This window comes from Aspergillus foveolatus (assembly GCF_047715535.1).
Source record: "Aspergillus foveolatus strain CBS 279.81 unplaced genomic scaffold BDW70scaffold_32, whole genome shotgun sequence".
In the NCBI taxonomy this organism is placed as follows: domain Eukaryota; kingdom Fungi; phylum Ascomycota; class Eurotiomycetes; order Eurotiales; family Aspergillaceae; genus Aspergillus; species Aspergillus foveolatus.
In genome coordinates, this window is record NW_027396096.1 from 49,204 (window position 1) to 65,833 (window position 16,630).

Below are 16,630 nucleotides of genomic sequence, written 5' to 3' on the forward strand. Positions count from 1 at the left end.
AGGCGGGGAACGTGAGTCTGCTTCCGCCTTCATGTCTTCCCAGCTAAACAAGCTTAATCCCATCATGGTTAGATTGACCGATGGCAGTTACTTGCAGTAACCCATAATTATTGACTTCCAGATAGCTGCAAGCCATACGAGACATTATGTTCAGTCCCAATATCCCCAACATCCCCTCCGCGAACCCATGGCGGACCGACCAACCCCAGGCTCAGAGCCGAACCCCGATTATACTCGACTCCGAATCAGACGATGAGAACCCCCACCCTGGAATGGCGACTTTTAACGGTATTCGATCCTGATATTCAGTCATCTAGTATGTATTCAGGTGGAGAGCTCTATAACTAACGTCAACTCCAAATAGGAAGACAGCATATCCCCGGTCCCGGCGCAAGCTCCAGCTCCACACCCCGACCTTCCCCCCTCACGCCCGCATCCGCGTCCACATCAGCATACGCGGTTCCCAGCGCACAGGAGAAGAGAATGCGAAGCCGGCTACGCGAGGAACGCCATGCCGCGCTTTGCGTTTTAATGGACCGCGAGCTTCTTACGATCCAAGCTTTGGCTGCACAAGAGGTTAGCTCCCTTAGCTCGCACATTCGTACCCGTACACCCCCATTTATCTGACCGATCTCCCTAGACCCTTCCTCAAGCCCGTCGGCGCTTCCTCTCGACGCTCCTCTCTCCCTCAGACCCGACAACAGCAGCGTCCATCCGCGCCGACCAGTTCACGATCCAGCGGCCAACCTCATCTACACCGTCGTCGCCATTCAGCACGGAACCGATGGTCGTCTCGCGGAGCATTGTTGACGTATGCGAAACCGATGACTCCGGGTGGTATAAGCCCGAGCCGGATTTGGCGTCTGAATCGGCGATGGCGGCGTCTTCACCGTCTGCGGCGTCGTCGCCTATGTCGGGGCCGAAGATGAAGGGGAGGGCGACGCCGGAGAGGAGCAGAGCGGGTAGGAGGGTGTCGTCCGGGCGGCAGCAGCAGCAGACGAGGGAGAGGAGGCGAAGATGGAGCGGGGCGGAGAGGCAGGATTATGGTGCTGGGCTTTCGCTCTGACGCTGCTGACTGAGGTAATGGGCTTATGAGTGATAATGTAGGTTATGACTTGATGATGGTGCATTTACATTCGGCGTTATAAAAACATTCTGAATACATTAACGGATTTGACATTCATATTGCTGTGCCTTACATTGAAGGTCTTATACTTCGTACATGGCCGTTTCAGTACATGATGAACCAAATACCAGAAAGATATCGTACACGACAAGTAAAAATAAAGACGAAGAATATCAGGAATGTTGACGATCATGAGGGGGCAGATGAGGCAGCCAGAGTCGGGAGAAGCCACTCTACCATATGTACAATGCTAGCCCAACAACCACCATGACATTTTGCGACGTCGCCGCTAGGTGTCTTGAACCAAGCGTGACCGCTCATGGCAAACGACGTTTTCATGTATGGTCTATTTCAATTGACGAATTCGAAGAAAGACCGACCCGCATCACGGCGGGGTCGCGTGCGGGTTCTGCCGTTCTGTATCCGCGGCAGGGGTGCCTGAATCTGCTCTTCCAGCGCATATCAGCGAGCGCGTACGCATGGTGTGCAGTACAGGCTCTCAGCTATTCAATGCTTTTTCTGGCCAACCAAAGTAGCCCTTTTCATTTTTCCGCGTTCAGCAGGCTCGCTGCATCTCCAACCTGCTTTCGCTCAGATACTTCCCTGGTGCGCATCCGTGCGCGAATGGCTTCTATATTCATTGGCGTCAATCCTTGAGATGGCGCTGGATCGGGTTCCGAATAAAAGGGGTGGAGCCTGTGTGAAGTAGAGAACCGAACGCGACCATCCCTCATGACTGGTAATTGTCATTGGAGGGGTTCCGAACTCGATGATAGGCGGTTAAGATGAAGGTAGACGTCCGTCCCGTACCTGGACCGTGTGAGTTGAAATGCCATATAGCGATTATTGAGAAGCACATACCCTTCCATACTGATCAACTTCAAGTCACCGCCAAAGTATCGCGCATACAGGCGACTAATGGGCAAACCATATCCAAATCCTGCCATAGGCGCTTTGAAGTCGCTCTTGTCAAAGTCCGGGTCGAGGTTGGGTGTTTGCTCCACTGTGGTATACATATAGGTCCAGACAAGAGGGATCGCAGACCGCGGAATGCCACCACCTTCGTCGGACACCTTGATGGTAATATCCTCTTTGCCTTCGGCGATGATGACCTTGGTGACGGGGAAAGCTTCCTTATCTGCACCGTGTCTCTCAACCACGGCGCGCAGGGAATTTTTCAATGTCTCAAAAAGCATGTGAGACAGATGTCCCGGCACATACATAAAGTTCAGATCCTCTTTGCACACAAGCTGGACCTTTGGAGCTTCAAATAGACCATAGTAATCCTCGCAAACAAACCGAGCGTTCTCAATGGCCTCGAGGGCCACCTCGCGCACATTTGTCTTGGTACATATGATCCCGACATAATTCGGATGGCGCACGTGCGTTTGTTCCGTGAGAGCGATGTGTTGGCCAATTAACATTCGTATACCTATGCGGGACATGTAGAAGCGATCGAGAAATGATTGGATTGTCGAGTCGATTTGCAGACGCTGCCGCTTCCGTTTCCATTCCAGAATACCTTGGGCCACTGTAGTCACAACACTGTCGTGTCGCCGCTTAATTTGTTGTAGAGTCTTCGCAAACCGTTCGTTGTAGTCATTTAACTCGGGAGGCCAATTTCCCTGGTCATCCGAAGGAACAAAATATCTTCGTGCAGCAGCAGCCTTACCATTTCCATTACCGTTTGTCATAGCGGAGCGGTACTGTCCCTCGCGGACACTTGGATTTTGTGTCGTTTCGGCGAGGATCTTCGACCCGCCGGTCATCGTTCTGTTCGGGCGCAGCAGGCGCGCCTTTACTTCTTGGGTAAGAGTTGGTCGGGGCAGGTTGATTATTTCCTTCAGAGCATACATCAGAATGAACCACAAGCACGGTGATTGGTGAGTCATACCTCGAACGACTGTGCATACCAATCCTGGACCTTCTTGATGGAGGGCATTTCACTGAGTCCATCAGGAAGCTCTCCAAGGTCCTGGACACGGTGCGCTAGGCGGATTGGGAGTTCTTCTGACAGAAATTGGGAGGCGCGAAACAGAGTTCCTAGCTCGGGAAAAGCGTGAGGTTAGCCATTGCAAGCGGTACAAGGAGACAGATAGAATTATTCTCAGGAAATCAAGTGTACTCACCAGTTGAAGGTCTGTCTCCAAACTGAACCATCTGTCGGAGCGAAACACCAGTTGCTGGAAAGCTGGCGTAATGCCTGATGGTGTCCATCAGGCGCTCCGACGGCTTCCACATTTTTGTCGAAAGCGAATCTGCTCAAGCGGTCGCCACACTCAATATCCCAGCCTGCTTGATATAAATCGAGTAGAAATATAGAAAATGAAGATATAATGAAATTTGCAGGAGTGAGAATCCGAAGAGAGGCAGCGGGAGCTTATGACTGCAAGGATCGTAAGGTCGGACTCGGAGAGCTCTGGAACTACTACTACCGAGGTTGTCGCCGACGTACCTAGCAGCCGGAGCACAACTTGCAGCTGATGGCAGAGAAGGGCAATGTCAACACCGGGAGGATGAAAAATAATGTCGAGTCGGCTGCTCAGATAAAAAAAGTCATTCCTGAATCCTGGCTGAGGAATGGCGAAGCTAATGGGATTTGGTAAAGTTGAACAGCAATGACTCTTTTGGTCTTGCGGAGAGCCAAAGACCAGACCGGGGTGGTCACGTGTGGGGGGCTCCAGAGTCCTGACGGACCCGTGCTGCGGATCAGGCAATCGTGCTGAAGAGCCCTGTGAGTCAACACATTCAGAACTCACCCACTCTTGTTGTTAATCACTATTGCTACAGCTCCTACAGACAATCATTTAAAAATGCTTCATGTGGAAACTGCTCCTGTGATCTAAAGCTCAGGGTATATACGTAACCCCGAGGATCTTCAGCCCGCGGCTTAACACCCCACCTTTCGGGCGGTCCAGGTTGAAAACGTCGAATTGCCGGGTGGAATCTAAACTTGCCTCCGGATCTCCCCTTCGCCCGAGAAATGGTCCAATTCTTCGCCGGTCAAGCCCCGACCCCAGAGTTTATGTAAGTTTATGTATGTCATCTCTGTAGTCAGTCAGGTGATGTTCGAACCCTTGATCACGAGACGAGACGAGACACTGAGTTCGCTAGAGCACTATGAACATTGATCAGTTCGCCCGCGTCCTCCGCAAGAACACCTTAGTTTCTTATAGGGGTTAGTCTCAAATCCCTTCGGTCGAATTTGATATGCCCTTTACGATAAATCAAAGCCCCGGTTTTGTTGTTTTGGAGATAGGCGTATCAATCAAGAATCGAAGGTCTTCATAGTGTCTTCGGCTCTCAGGCTATCGCATTGCTCAAGCATTCGAGAATGGTGTCAATGTTCGCACGGGGTGCTCCGAGATACACGGAAGTACCAGAGAAAGATTCCACCGCAGTGGGGACACCTGCACAACATAGTCACGGTGCGTAACGTGATAGATCGTAACGTGAAAAACTGTTGCAACCTGCAATAGGAAATTTAATAAATAGCGTATCTGGTGAGTCCAAGGTACGATGCGGCCCAAAAAATCAACCCTGCAGTTACGCCCTGAATGAGGAACGACCAAGAATTAGGCCTCAGTGAAAACCCGCGGATAGTCTCACAAGTGTCTGCACGGCCTAGGAAACAAGGGTTGTCAACAATACCAAATAACCATCCACGTATTCCACATTCCTCGCACGTACCGCCTTTCTCTCCAGACTCCTACCTTGCCGTCCCTCGGCCGTCGCTCGGAGTCCACCAGTTCTTTGAAACGCCGAAAGGAAGAGGTTAGGCGCAAAGATGGGAACGCAGGAGAGGAAGCCAAAAGTGGAAGGCAGTCATCAATCGCAATTTAACTTGATTTCCTTTCTGGTTGAGGTGCTTCCCAAAAGCCAATTGAGGGAAGCTCTAAAGAACGCCGTCGCAATCGTGATTTAATCCCCCCCTCTTCCGCCTCGTGCGAGCCTGCGAGCCTGCGAGGCTGCGAGTCGCGACGCGCCGACAGACGGAGAAGCAGTGGAGTCTCTTTATTGTTTGACGTCTGTCGACCCAACCAACCAAAAGAGTTTACCGACTGCGAAACTCCGGTACACTATCTCACTGGCTATCAGTTCACCGTGGCGGAGTGTCTAGACCATCAAAAATGCATGCTGCGATTTATTCTTCTCCTCCTCGATAGTCTTGTGTTTAAGTTTTCCCCAACGGTGCGCCGTTTATTTGGGTCTCGGGAGGGACGGAAGGGAGCAACTCGACAATGGCGCAGGAGAGGGTCGCTCAGATGAACACGCTGAAGTCATCCAGGTTGGAGGAACCAGGTCTTGCGGTCGAACAATGTGGATCAGGGTGTTGTTGTCAAGTGCTCCGTGCAGCATAAGCGAGTGGACTTGATTATGATGCAAGCGTGCGGCGCCGCGATGTCAATCGTTCTGTACTTTGGCGCTGCCATCTCATCACAATCAGTACTTTTGGCTTGAAGATCCAATCTATTCTTATATGCCGCGTCTGGAGCGAGGCTTTCCGGGGTCAACACTTACACTGGTGTAGCGTCGATAGACAGTCACAAGAAGGATTCGCAGGTTTCAGCTTGCCCGTTTCGCCCCCGTGCCGTCATTCCAGTGGCTAAAGTGATAGCTGCGGCTTCAAATAACCCCATAACTCCATTTGCATCAGTTCGCCCCTGGAGGTCTCCGTGGCAGTGGTGGCCGCGGATTGCGGCCGAACGCGGCAGCAGACCGTGTAGACTGGAAGAAAGTAAGCATTTGCCTAGTAAAAGTGTAGGAAAGATAATAAATACTGATGATACGAGTGTTGAGATGATTAGGGCAGGAAAGAGTGGATGAGACGAGGTGAGGTGTAAGAAGTACGAAAGGATCCCAAAGAGGAAATACAACAGAACGCACGATAGAAGACCGGGCCCCTCTTTGGCCTCTGCGCTCCTCTGCCAGCTCTTAACAGCGACCCATCCGCTTCAACGCTTTGAGATATTCCGTTCTTTTTTCCTTCTGCAGTTGGTGGATCGGTTATTCTTCTGCTCGGCCCTGATCCAATATTATTTTTCTTGTTTATTTTTCTCCCCGACGCCGTTCGCCTGTTCACTTTTCTTTTTCCTACCGTCACCTTTCGTGCCGCTAAAAAGGGCCAGGCAGCCTATGAACAAGGATTACACGCCTTCGGCTCACAAATGAGCTTTTGCTTGGACTTTTTGCTCAGCCGGTCAATGTATAAAATAGAAGATGTCACGTCGCCGTGCCTCCAACAGTGAATCATTGGCTTCATCATCTGTCAACGAAGCCGTTGCTTACCCCTTCTCCGGCATGCAACAGAATCATACGTTTTCTCAACGGCGTGGCCCGATCGAGGGGCCCGGTGGACGGAGGCTTGTTAGGAGAGTCACCTGGCGGTCGTCCACCTACAAGCTCATGGCATCTCTCTGGGTGCTGGGGGTGCTCTATATAGTCTGGCTGATTCGGGACATCTTCTATCTCCCATTCTCTTATTCTCCAAGACCGGCTGTGACGACGAATATCGGGGATGAGTAAGTCCTTTTGCTCTAGCCTGGGTAAATCTCACTGGATGATGGACGATACTTATTGAATTCTGCTTACAGTCTGTTAGCTCAGTTTGTGGGCCGTGAAGAATGCGGCATCTCCTCTCAAGCTTTATATCTGCCTCCGTCCGGTGACCAGTCTGAGCTGTACTGCCGGTCTCGTGAGGATTTGCTCAGCTCAATGAGCAATGGCGGGCGTCATGGCTTTGGTGCCCCTTATACGTCCCAAGGTGGGTGAGCTCGAATTGTCATGAGATGATTTATTAACTGACTCGACCAAAGGTTGTTTCTACCGTTGGTTTACCAATGCTGAAATATGTGAGACTCTTAGCCGGTTTGATGGTGTACTCTTCGTCGGTGATGACTCCCTTGCCGACGCTTACGCCGGGTTCAACATCCTTCTTCGCCAGGATCTAAAACAAGGATCTTTAAGGGAGTGGGAAATGAGCACTGCTTTGCAAACAAGTTGTGGGTGCGAGTCACAGTTTACACATCCTGCCTGTTCCTCTGCGCGAATTACCTCAAGCGAGGAATTATATTCCAGGAGTGCCATGGGAACCCAGACTCCATATATCTGCTCAGCCAGTAAGTCCTCCTGAAGCTTCAAATCAGTGAACGGAAGCCTGATCATCTCCTGCAGTGACCCCACACAAGTTTCTCTCCATCACCGGCTCACCCGCCACAAGCAGTGACCACAACGTCTTCAAAAACCTTCTGGCGCGTCCCTCGGAGTCAGAATCGGCAAAGAAGCCCATCGCCATAATTCAAAGTCTCTCCCTCTCAACATCCTATTCCCTCTCCGCTGCGAAGAATAGTATAGACGAATGGCTTACGCTTGCCAAAACCAGCGCCAGAAGTACTCCATTTCTCTGGATTGGCCCAACAGCACCCGGCCACCAAAAGCCTCCAAGCGACAACGTCCACGCAACCAGCTGGAAATACACCCAGGAAACGGCGCAGGTCGCTCAGGCCAAGGGCATCGACGTTCTGGCCATGTACAACGCGACTTTGCAGGCCCAGAGCTGGGACGGTATGCACTATGGCGAGGAGGTGGCTCTTATGCAGGCGATGATGGTACGTAGGACCGACGAGGATCCCTATTCGACACGTTGCATTGCATATTACACCGCATATATGTCCGACTGACTCTGACTTGTCCCAGATCGTTAATTGGTTGGCTTCGCTTTAGTATAGTTGAACTATACTCTATACGGTCAGAAAGGTGTTGACCTAAAAAAAAAAGTTGCCCAGCTATGATGACTAGGCTATATTACGGATGATGATGATCAAGGTATAGTTTCGGAGATTTCTTATGCTTCTTTGTTCATTTATTTTCCCCGTCTTGTCTCATTTCTTGTAGACTTCATGTTGCGAGTGTTCTCTCACAATTGTGTGTTCTTCATTTCTTTCTTCACAAATCACTTTGCCTATCCTGCCATGAACTCAACCTTAGTTCTGAGTCTCTCACCAATCTCGTTGAAATTCCTCGTTGTCTTATATCGTTGGCTTGCTTGACCTGCTTCCTGGAAGGATTTATCAGAGAATAACCGGAAGACGGTTCATTACTAGCTTGGTCAGATGCTCATACGCTCATACCCCTGGATAGAATTCGTTTTGTGCCATCAATTCGTTATATTATCATATATACATCAAAATGTCTTATAGTCTTCTACCTTTCAATAGGGAAAATGAGTGGTAGCGCACTGAAACGGACACTTCTCTCCCTGTTTGTACTTTTGACTTTAGATGTTTCGACTAAAGCGTCGCTAAAAGCAGGATTATCCAGGAAGCTATTCAGACAATCATGGTGACATGAGGCACTGACAGCATGGCAGCCTAGATTAGGTGACGTAGCCAAATCTTCCTTGCTCAGATTAGGTCAATTAAAGCAATATTCGCTCCAACTGCCGAAGGCAACCTTAAACGTGAAGCGCAGAGGTCTCGGCAGTAGCGAGATAAGTCTCGTAGGGCTGCAGAGCCTTCTTGACCTCGGTCGAAGTGAACTTCTCGACCTGTTGCGGGGCACGGCCGACGAAGGTGCTGGGGTCGAGGAGAGCGTCGAGCTCGCCGAGGATAGGGGCGAAGAACTCGGTGCGGCGGATGCGGTCGAGGAGGTCGTTATTCTTGCCGTGCTTCTTAACGTTGTCGGAGGCTTGGTGAGAGAGGACACCTAGTCTTCATGTCAGAACATGTGTAAGGTATGGTATGTGGGGAGCGTACGAATTTCCTCGTGGGCGTCCTGGCGGGAAAGACCCTTCTTCACGCAGGCCATGATAACCTATACATATATTAATAAGTGCTAGATCAAAATTGACTGGGTGATGAGGTGCGTACGTTCTCACTAAAGTGCAGGATTAGCTCAAGTAGTAACACAAATTGAATGGAAAGGACGACTTACGTTGCCATAAATGGAAGCTCATCGTTCACACGGCGCTTGATGACTTCAGGGTACACCACGAATCCGGAAGTTACGTTGTCTAAATGGCGGTAAGTCGACAGGATCATGATTAGATCTAGGACGGTTGGGCTTACTCAAGAGGATGAGGCACGCGTCAGCGCAGAGGTAAAGCTCGGGGATACTGATCCGGCGGATGGCGCTGTCATCCTTATCGGCCATTAGTGGCTAGAGCGGGCCAAACTAGATCAAACGGAATATCTTACCAATGAACGTTCAAACCACTGTGCGGAGTAGGTGTCCAGGGCGTCCTTGGGGAGGTTCTGAAGGTGCCTGCCCAGCGAGCACAGGCGCTCGGACCGCATAGGGTTTCGCTTGTAAGCCTGCATGCTCTAATTAGATCGAATCATTGCTACGTGACGCACGGATACCTACCATCGCACTGCTGCCAATCTGATCCTTCTCAAAAGGTTCCTCAACCTCCTTGAGCATGGCCAAGTGGCGGATATCAATACCAATGCGCTCGCAGGTGGAACCAAAAGAGCCCAGGGCGTTAGCTACGTCAACATCAATCTTGCGAGAGTAAGTTTGACTTGAGATGATGAAAGCAGAGTCAAAGCCGGCCTTTTTAGTAACGAGTTCATCCAGTTGCTCGACCTTGGCGTGATCTCCGTTGAAGATTTGAAGAAACGACGCCTGGGTACCAGTTGTGCCCTTGACACCACGGAAACGCAAATCATCGCGCGCCCTTTCGAGGTTTCTCAGATCCATCAGCAAGTCTTGAATCCACAAGCACGCACGTTTTCCAACAGTGACGAGCTGTGCAGGCTGTCCGTGGGTGAAACCAAGGCAGGGCAGATCCTTGTACTGCTTAGCAAAGGCAGACAGCTTATCAATGACAACCGCCAACTTGGGGATCAGGATGTTCAGGCCATCACGCAGGAATATCAAGTCGGCATTATCAGTGCAGTAACAGGAAGTCGCACCCCAGTGGATGATTCCAGCGGCTGCGGGGGCAACCTGGCCGTAAGCGTGGACATGGGCCATGACATCGTGTCTTCGACGCTTCTCCTCCTCAGCAGCAACCTTGAATTCTTCGTCCTTGATCGTGGTGTGTTTCCGCATCTGCTCAATGGCTTCATCGGTGATGGGCAAGCCAAGCTCTTGTACCTGTCAGTACGTCGGTCGTACATATAGCTGGCGGGGTAGGGCAGGATTGTAGTACCTTTCTCAGCCTCTGCAAGCCACAGCCACAACTGTCTCCATGTAGAGAACCTGTTCCTGGGAGAGAAGAGATACTTCATCTCATCACCTGGGCGTCAGAATAGCAGTTAGCCTCTGGTCGGGCAGCGAAGGTACGAATTGAGTCAAAAGGGGACTTACTCGCATATCGCGAGTTGAGGGGCGTCTGGTACACATCGTTGCTTGAAGACATGATGTCAGGAAGCAATTGGAACGGTCTCGAGGAAACTGAGAGACTGGAACGCTGAGGCTGCGGTATGAGGAAAGGGCAGAGATGGCTGCTGGAATTACGAGCTGTGCGTCCACGATCCCCGGACGAAATTTTGCCAATTATTTTAGCGGGGTCGAAGGCTTATCGGCGTCAATCACGTTATCGAGACTGCTTATCTTCACATGACCGGGTCCACTTCTGCTCAGGGACAGCCGAAGTCGGCCATGACGACTCCGGTCAGAGGGTACTTCCGCTATACAGCCCAAGGCTACCTCAGTATAGGCAACGAACGTGCTTGACTTTTGCCGTACGACTATTGGTATGTATGCATTCATAGGCCCTTCCTGCATTTCAAATATGAATTGAAGCTCCGAAGCGGAGGAGGGCTTGTAAAACCATCCCAGTAACCTCCAAGCGCTGTGATCTAGGCTATAAACATTCTCGAACGCAAGTACAGCCACTTAAGTACTGCTGTATCTTGGAAGAGGAGGTTTCCACCTGAAAAGTAGTACTCAGCATTTACCCTGTAAGCTTATCTACAAGCTCTTGCCATGAATCAGGCTGCTACGACGGGACTGGTATTACGCAGTAGATAAAGATCGTAGTATATATATGAGTATGCCAATGGCGGTTTGTTACAGCCCGCTGCGTTGCGGAATTGAGAATAAGCCTACTATTGTCTGAGAACTTATATAGAAATCTATTAAGATATGATTACAACTCAGAAGGTCCTACAGTTTCACGGTGCTATTCAGCTTCTCTCAAAAAATTATAAAAAATATGGGAGAGCTCAGAACGAGGTGAAAAGACAGTTACGGAAATTGGTATAGACAGTTTTAGACGAGACATTCTCAATCATTGCAACGATGCAAGCTGCGCAGATAGGCTGCCCTTGTCATACTTCGTATATTTGCCTCGGCCTTTATCGAGTTCGTGATACCGATCATAAAACCGTGCATATAGCGGCTCGAGCACCGCTTGCACCTCGCGAGCGAGCACACTCCGTACTTCCCGCTCCATATAGAAAGACTTGTGGCGCGCCACGAGGTCGTCGAAGCTTGCATTGAAGGCTTTGAACTTGTCCTTAATTGCGTCCTTGTCACGGGATGACAACGACTTGACAATCGCGCTAGAATCGACAGCACCACCCGATTGAGGTCGACTGCCGCCCCTAGTGTGAGACGTGTACTGGACGTCGAGCAGGTAATGCGACGTCTCCTTCCAAGCATCCAGGTATGTTGACGTTGCACGCTTGCGGAACGTGTCGATCCTAGAAACGCTATCTGGAGAACCGAGGAACCTTGCAAGTTCTGGGCTTGACCGTATAGCGCGGTCCACAAGGCAGAAGACGTTTGAAAGAAAGACACCCTGGACAGCTTTTGTCCGGTGCAATTGACGAGCCCGAGCCTCCAAAGCAATCAGCAGCGTTTCTATCACATCGAGAATGAAATGTGAAAACAGCACATCACTGTCTGGATTGACATCCAAAGGAGTATTCATTGATGATGCTGAGGTTGAACGCCAATTTCCGTCTCCCAGCGAAGTTAAGATAGAAGCCAGAGGCTTCTGGTACCCTGTAAGCTCGATAAGGGAGCGCATAACCTTATCAACAAGAGGGGTGGGAGCGCCATTTGGTGGAAGCATGGAAATAAGCTGTGCCCTACGTTTTGTCTCTTCCAGAAGCTCTGCCAGAGAATATTTGGCCGTTTCCCGGACAGGCCTCAATGCCTCCAGGAACAGACTCTTGAGTTCGCCCGTCTTTAACTCAATATCGTAAGACTTGGCTGTGACGATGTCGATGATCTCGAAAGCTAAAAAGCAGTCGGTGAGGAGGTTAGAACGAATATAATCGTTTAGTTCCCGTATAGTCTTCGAATATTCCGCAATCGCAGAGCGGCAGGTCATTTGCAAAGCCAGTCCCCGATGGTCGCCCGTAAAAATTCGCTTGATGGCTTCCCATTCGGCGTATATGAAGTTCTCCAAGGCATCGGAGTAGGTTCCGATACCGTTAGTACCTTGCTTATATGGTGATTCGTCATCTACTCTTCGCTTCAGGGTATTAAGAGATGCGATGGCCAGGTTTTGCGCGCTCGTAGTAATATACGGGCCTCTAACATCAGCGTAGATCTTAAGGGCAGGGCTGCCACCTTCGCCACGATGCGGGACGTGTACGGCTGCCGAGTTGATCGCCGCACAAATGGGCGCAATTTCCGCAATCCTGTCTTCCGGGATCGTTGGGAATGGAAGGTCTGACCCCAGGGAGAGAGTAAGTGACTGCCTTAGTAAATAGGGATGCAGGGATTACCCTTGGTCAAATAGTGCAGCGGCTCAATCGGGCTGACATGCTCGCCCAGTTTTAGTCGCAGCAGATCTTGTAACTTGGAGTTGCCAATACCCAGTAGAGACGTGAACTCGCTGATAGCCTTCTGGTTTGATTTCAAATTCGTTGAGGTGAGGTCCATCAACGCATCGTTCACACCTCTCATTGCCGCCAGATACTGCGGCAAGTTGTTCGGCTGCGGCCTATTCATTCATCCCAGCGTCAGTATGAAGAACACGACTGGTATGCAGAAATATGAACTCACCCAGCCCGAATGACGCCTTCTTCTCGATTCTTCGCATCCAGTGGCTGCCGGAGGCGTTCGATGGCTTCAATAACCCGGTCGATGTTATTATTCGTTATCTGAAGCGATTGTGTGTTGCTATAGATAGGTCCGATTGCATGCTTGACGACATTTCCGCCAGTTTCGAGGCGTACGAGGGATCCTTGGATCTTCTTTGTGAGGCGCTTGAGCTTTTCAAGATTGGCGTACAGCACCTCCACTTCAGCACTTTCTTCGGCAAAAGCCGTGTTCCTGGGCGCAACCATGGCGGCGTGACCGCTGCAAGATATCAAATAATGAATGAGAAGCGGCGTGCTGACTTCGGATTGTACAGATAAGGCATATCATGCATCAAAGCGAATGTGGGGGGATAAGAGTGAGCGGATAAGGAGCGATAGTTAACGAGGCCCCTGGCCTCACGAATTACTCAGCTCCTCATGAAACAGCGGTACGACAAATGTTAATCACGCGTACAAAGCGATGTGATATTAGTTCGAAGGGGAGCTCAGGGTCTGGCAGGCTGGCAGCTCTCAGCGTTCCCTGTCCCTGGAGCAGCACCAAGCTAGCAACAAGCTAGTCTCGAAATGGCAGCCGCGGCCCGACGATGATCCAATGCTCAGTTGCTATCGTATCACGTGAGCCACTGACGTCATCTCTCATACGATACGACGGCCGGCGGTTTCTGTAGATCTCTACGGGGCCTGGGGCAGCGACGGTGATTCGTGCCAAGGAAGAGCGACAAGAGTCTCGACTTAAATTCGCCCGGAGCCCCGATGCAGCCTCCATGTCTTCCCTCAATTCTCATGCCAGGCGTGGGGTCCTTCGCAAAATGGGTGCTGCGAGGGCATTCTGTATTCGGTTTGCGCCTCCGGCCGCCCTGATTTATGTCGGGGGTCGTGTTCTCTGGTCAATCGAGGCAGCGCGGAACAACTCACAGCTATTCCTACTACATTCTGACCCGAAAGCAGCATACTCAACCACTTCAACGCAATGCGCCCGTGGGCAGGTTCACCACTCTGTTGGAGAAGGCAGGCCCGGGCGGAGCAACACCGATCGCGTCGAGGGGAGCTTTCATAGCAGTGAACCAGACTCCTCTATCTGGTCAAGTATGATGCAGAGATTCGAAGGGGTTAAGCAGTCCGTTGGTTCACCTGAATGGATAGAGCTTGACCAGCTCAAGAACTACATAATTCCCGATTGGACGAAGTTTCTCCCAGAGACGGTGCAGAAATTACAACGCGAGCTTTCCATGGCCCCGGGTTCCCTGGCAGACGAAATCTGGAGAGAGGCTCACGATCCCGACCTGCATCCCGAAATACTCCGAGAGGCCACGGTCCGCGTTGGGGATAGCCTCTGCAATGATGAGCTGGAGTTCAGGCGCAAGCGGAAGAAGCATGCGGTGAAAGCGCTGTCGGCCTACCTGAATATACCTGAGGAGGACATACATCCGGATGATGTCCCCATCATCTCCATGTGCGGCTCCGGAGGCGGTCTGCGTGCTCTTGTTGCTGGTACTGGCTCGTATCTGGCTACGCAAGAGGCTGGTCTCTGGGACTGTGTGACTTACACTGCCGGTGTTAGCGGCAGTTGCTGGCTTCAAGTCCTCTACCATTCTTCCATTACCGGGTGCAATTTTACTAGGCTCGTGGCTCACCTGAAAAACAGGTTAGGAGTCCATATGGCATTTCCGCCGGCAGCACTTAAATTGCTCACGCATGCTCCGACCAACAAGTACCTTCTCAGCGGTTTGGTCCAGAAGCTGAAAGGTGATCCTGGTGCAGACTTTGGTCTGGTCGACATTTACGGCATGCTGTTAGCAGCAAGATTGCTTGTACCTAAGGGGGAGCTAGGAGCCTCGGACTTCGACCTCAAACTATCAAACCAGGCCCGCAATATCGCCAGTGGAGCTCACCCGCTTCCCATATATACTGCTGTCCGCCATGAGATTCCAGTCTTGGAAGAGAAAGCGGAAAAGAACGAAAAGCCAATGCCCGAAGATCTTATCAAAGAGTCGCAGACCGAGTCCTGGTTTCAATGGTTTGAATTCACCCCGTATGAATTTTTCTGCGAGGAACTCAACGCTGGAATACCTACTTGGGCCCTTGGGAGACATTTCAAGGGCGGAAAGAACGAGGTACCTGCTGGGACGACTCCCATTCCTGAGCTCCATGTCGGCAGTTTGATGGGAGTATGGGGCAGCGCGTTCTGCGCGACGCTCTCGCATTATTACAAGGAAATCCGTCCACTTCTTAGGGGCATCGCCGGTTTTGGAGGTATTGATTCTCTAATTCAGGGCAAGTCTAAAGACCTCATCCGCGTCCATCCCATTGATCCGGCAACGATACCGAACTATGTGCTAGGGATGAAGGATCAGCTGCCTCCGTCCTGTCCAGAATCCATCTTTCAAAGCCAACATCTGCGACTTATGGATGCAGGAATGAGCAACAACCTCCCGATATACCCATTGCTCCGACCCGGTCGAGACGTTGATATTATCATCGCCTTCGACAACTCGGCCGACATCAAGCAGGAAAATTGGCTATCTGTTGTGGACGGCTACGCACGTCAACGGGGCATCAAGGGCTGGCCTATTGGAGCCGGCTGGCCCAGAGCAGCCGACACACTGAAAGAGACAGAACAGAGCCTGCGCGAACCAGAAAACATTTCCGAAGAAGCCCTCAACAAAAGAGTCTCAGAAGCCCAACAGTCCTCTACTCATGAGCATACTCACGTCTCGTCAATCACCACTAAACAAACCACAACCAATCCGGACTTCCAGCCCTCTCCCGCAGACACAGACCTAGATTACTGCAACGTCTGGGTCGGCACCATGCAAGAGAGACTCTCCGACAAAGAACCACCCCCTTCCAAACGCCTCTTCGACCCCCGTCAATCCTCCTCCGACCCAGACCACCGCGAATCCGACTTTCATCTCATGCGTCCAGATGCCGGCATCGCAGTCGTCTACTTCCCCCTCCTCCCTAACTCCTCCGCACCAGACCTCCCTTCTTCCACCTCCCTCACGAAACCCTCACCATCCGACCAGCGCTCTGGCTCGGAAAACAAATCATCCGCCCAGGACACAATTGACACCACTAAACCGCTTTCCCCGCACCCAGCCACCATCAACCCAAACGTCGACGACTTCCTCTCGACCTGGAACTTTGTCTACACGCCTGAGCAGATTGATGCGGTTGTGGGACTGGCTAAGGCGAACTTTGCGCAGGGCGAGCAGCAGGTCAAGCGGGTTGTTCGGGCAGTTTATGAGCGGAAGAAGAAGGATCGCTTGCAGAGGGAGGAAAAGATGCATGGTCCGCGTAAGACGGGGCTGGTGCTGAGTTGATTAGATAACTTGCCATTCGTTTGAGCTTTCCTCTTCTTTTCCTTGTTGCATCATTAGCGGTTTGGCCTGGACATAATGTACGGACTTTACGATATATGATAGATTTAGATATAAAGCAGACATGCCTACCTCTTGCCATAATATATTGCTAGGGAATAGCATAAGAACTGCTAATA

General features: G+C 51.1%; 6 protein-coding genes across 6 annotated transcripts; 3 read left to right on the forward strand and 3 right to left on the reverse strand.

The window, feature by feature from the left end:
• The first annotated feature begins 82 nt into the window (after positions 1 to 82).
• BDW70DRAFT_138251 (uncharacterized protein) lies at positions 83 to 1,139 on the forward strand. Its single transcript, XM_073737186.1, has 3 exons — positions 83 to 288; positions 365 to 576; positions 641 to 1,139. Exons 1-3 carry the CDS (start codon positions 147 to 149, stop codon positions 1,064 to 1,066), a joined length of 780 nt encoding a protein of 259 aa, XP_073594916.1. The 5' UTR covers positions 83 to 146; the 3' UTR covers positions 1,067 to 1,139.
• Positions 1,140 to 1,152: 13 nt separating this feature from the next.
• On the reverse strand, positions 1,153 to 3,707 carry BDW70DRAFT_138252 (PDK/BCKDK family protein kinase). Its single transcript, XM_073737187.1, has 4 exons — positions 3,256 to 3,707; positions 3,021 to 3,169; positions 1,988 to 2,967; positions 1,153 to 1,936 (listed from the first exon to the last, which is right to left on the reverse strand). Exons 1-4 carry the CDS (start codon positions 3,365 to 3,367, stop codon positions 1,873 to 1,875), a joined length of 1,305 nt encoding a protein of 434 aa, XP_073594917.1. The 5' UTR covers positions 3,368 to 3,707; the 3' UTR covers positions 1,153 to 1,872.
• A 2,236-nt stretch (positions 3,708 to 5,943) lies between these two features.
• BDW70DRAFT_70704 (uncharacterized protein) lies at positions 5,944 to 8,173 on the forward strand. Its single transcript, XM_073744636.1, has 4 exons — positions 5,944 to 6,648; positions 6,721 to 6,890; positions 6,943 to 7,245; positions 7,301 to 8,173. The coding sequence occupies exons 1-4, from the start codon at positions 6,347 to 6,349 to the stop codon at positions 7,804 to 7,806; spliced, it is 1,281 nt and encodes a 426-aa protein (XP_073594918.1). The 5' UTR covers positions 5,944 to 6,346; the 3' UTR covers positions 7,807 to 8,173.
• On the reverse strand, positions 7,936 to 10,895 carry ade13 (adenylosuccinase ADE13). Its single transcript, XM_073744637.1, has 9 exons — positions 10,439 to 10,895; positions 10,281 to 10,367; positions 9,491 to 10,218; positions 9,322 to 9,438; positions 9,193 to 9,265; positions 9,059 to 9,137; positions 8,995 to 9,001; positions 8,881 to 8,938; positions 7,936 to 8,830 (listed from the first exon to the last, which is right to left on the reverse strand). Exons 1-9 carry the CDS (start codon positions 10,488 to 10,490, stop codon positions 8,580 to 8,582), a joined length of 1,452 nt encoding a protein of 483 aa, XP_073594919.1. The 5' UTR covers positions 10,491 to 10,895; the 3' UTR covers positions 7,936 to 8,579.
• A 327-nt stretch (positions 10,896 to 11,222) lies between these two features.
• BDW70DRAFT_70907 (EXO70 family protein) lies at positions 11,223 to 13,626 on the reverse strand. Its single transcript, XM_073744638.1, has 3 exons — positions 13,094 to 13,626; positions 12,814 to 13,031; positions 11,223 to 12,757 (listed from the first exon to the last, which is right to left on the reverse strand). The coding sequence occupies exons 1-3, from the start codon at positions 13,375 to 13,377 to the stop codon at positions 11,364 to 11,366; spliced, it is 1,896 nt and encodes a 631-aa protein (XP_073594920.1). The 5' UTR covers positions 13,378 to 13,626; the 3' UTR covers positions 11,223 to 11,363.
• A 299-nt stretch (positions 13,627 to 13,925) lies between these two features.
• On the forward strand, positions 13,926 to 16,580 carry BDW70DRAFT_138288 (putative phospholipase A2 (PlaA)). The gene has a single exon (XM_073737188.1). It carries the CDS (start codon positions 13,941 to 13,943, stop codon positions 16,452 to 16,454), a length of 2,514 nt encoding a protein of 837 aa, XP_073594921.1. The 5' UTR covers positions 13,926 to 13,940; the 3' UTR covers positions 16,455 to 16,580.
• The last annotated feature ends 50 nt before the right edge of the window (positions 16,581 to 16,630 follow it).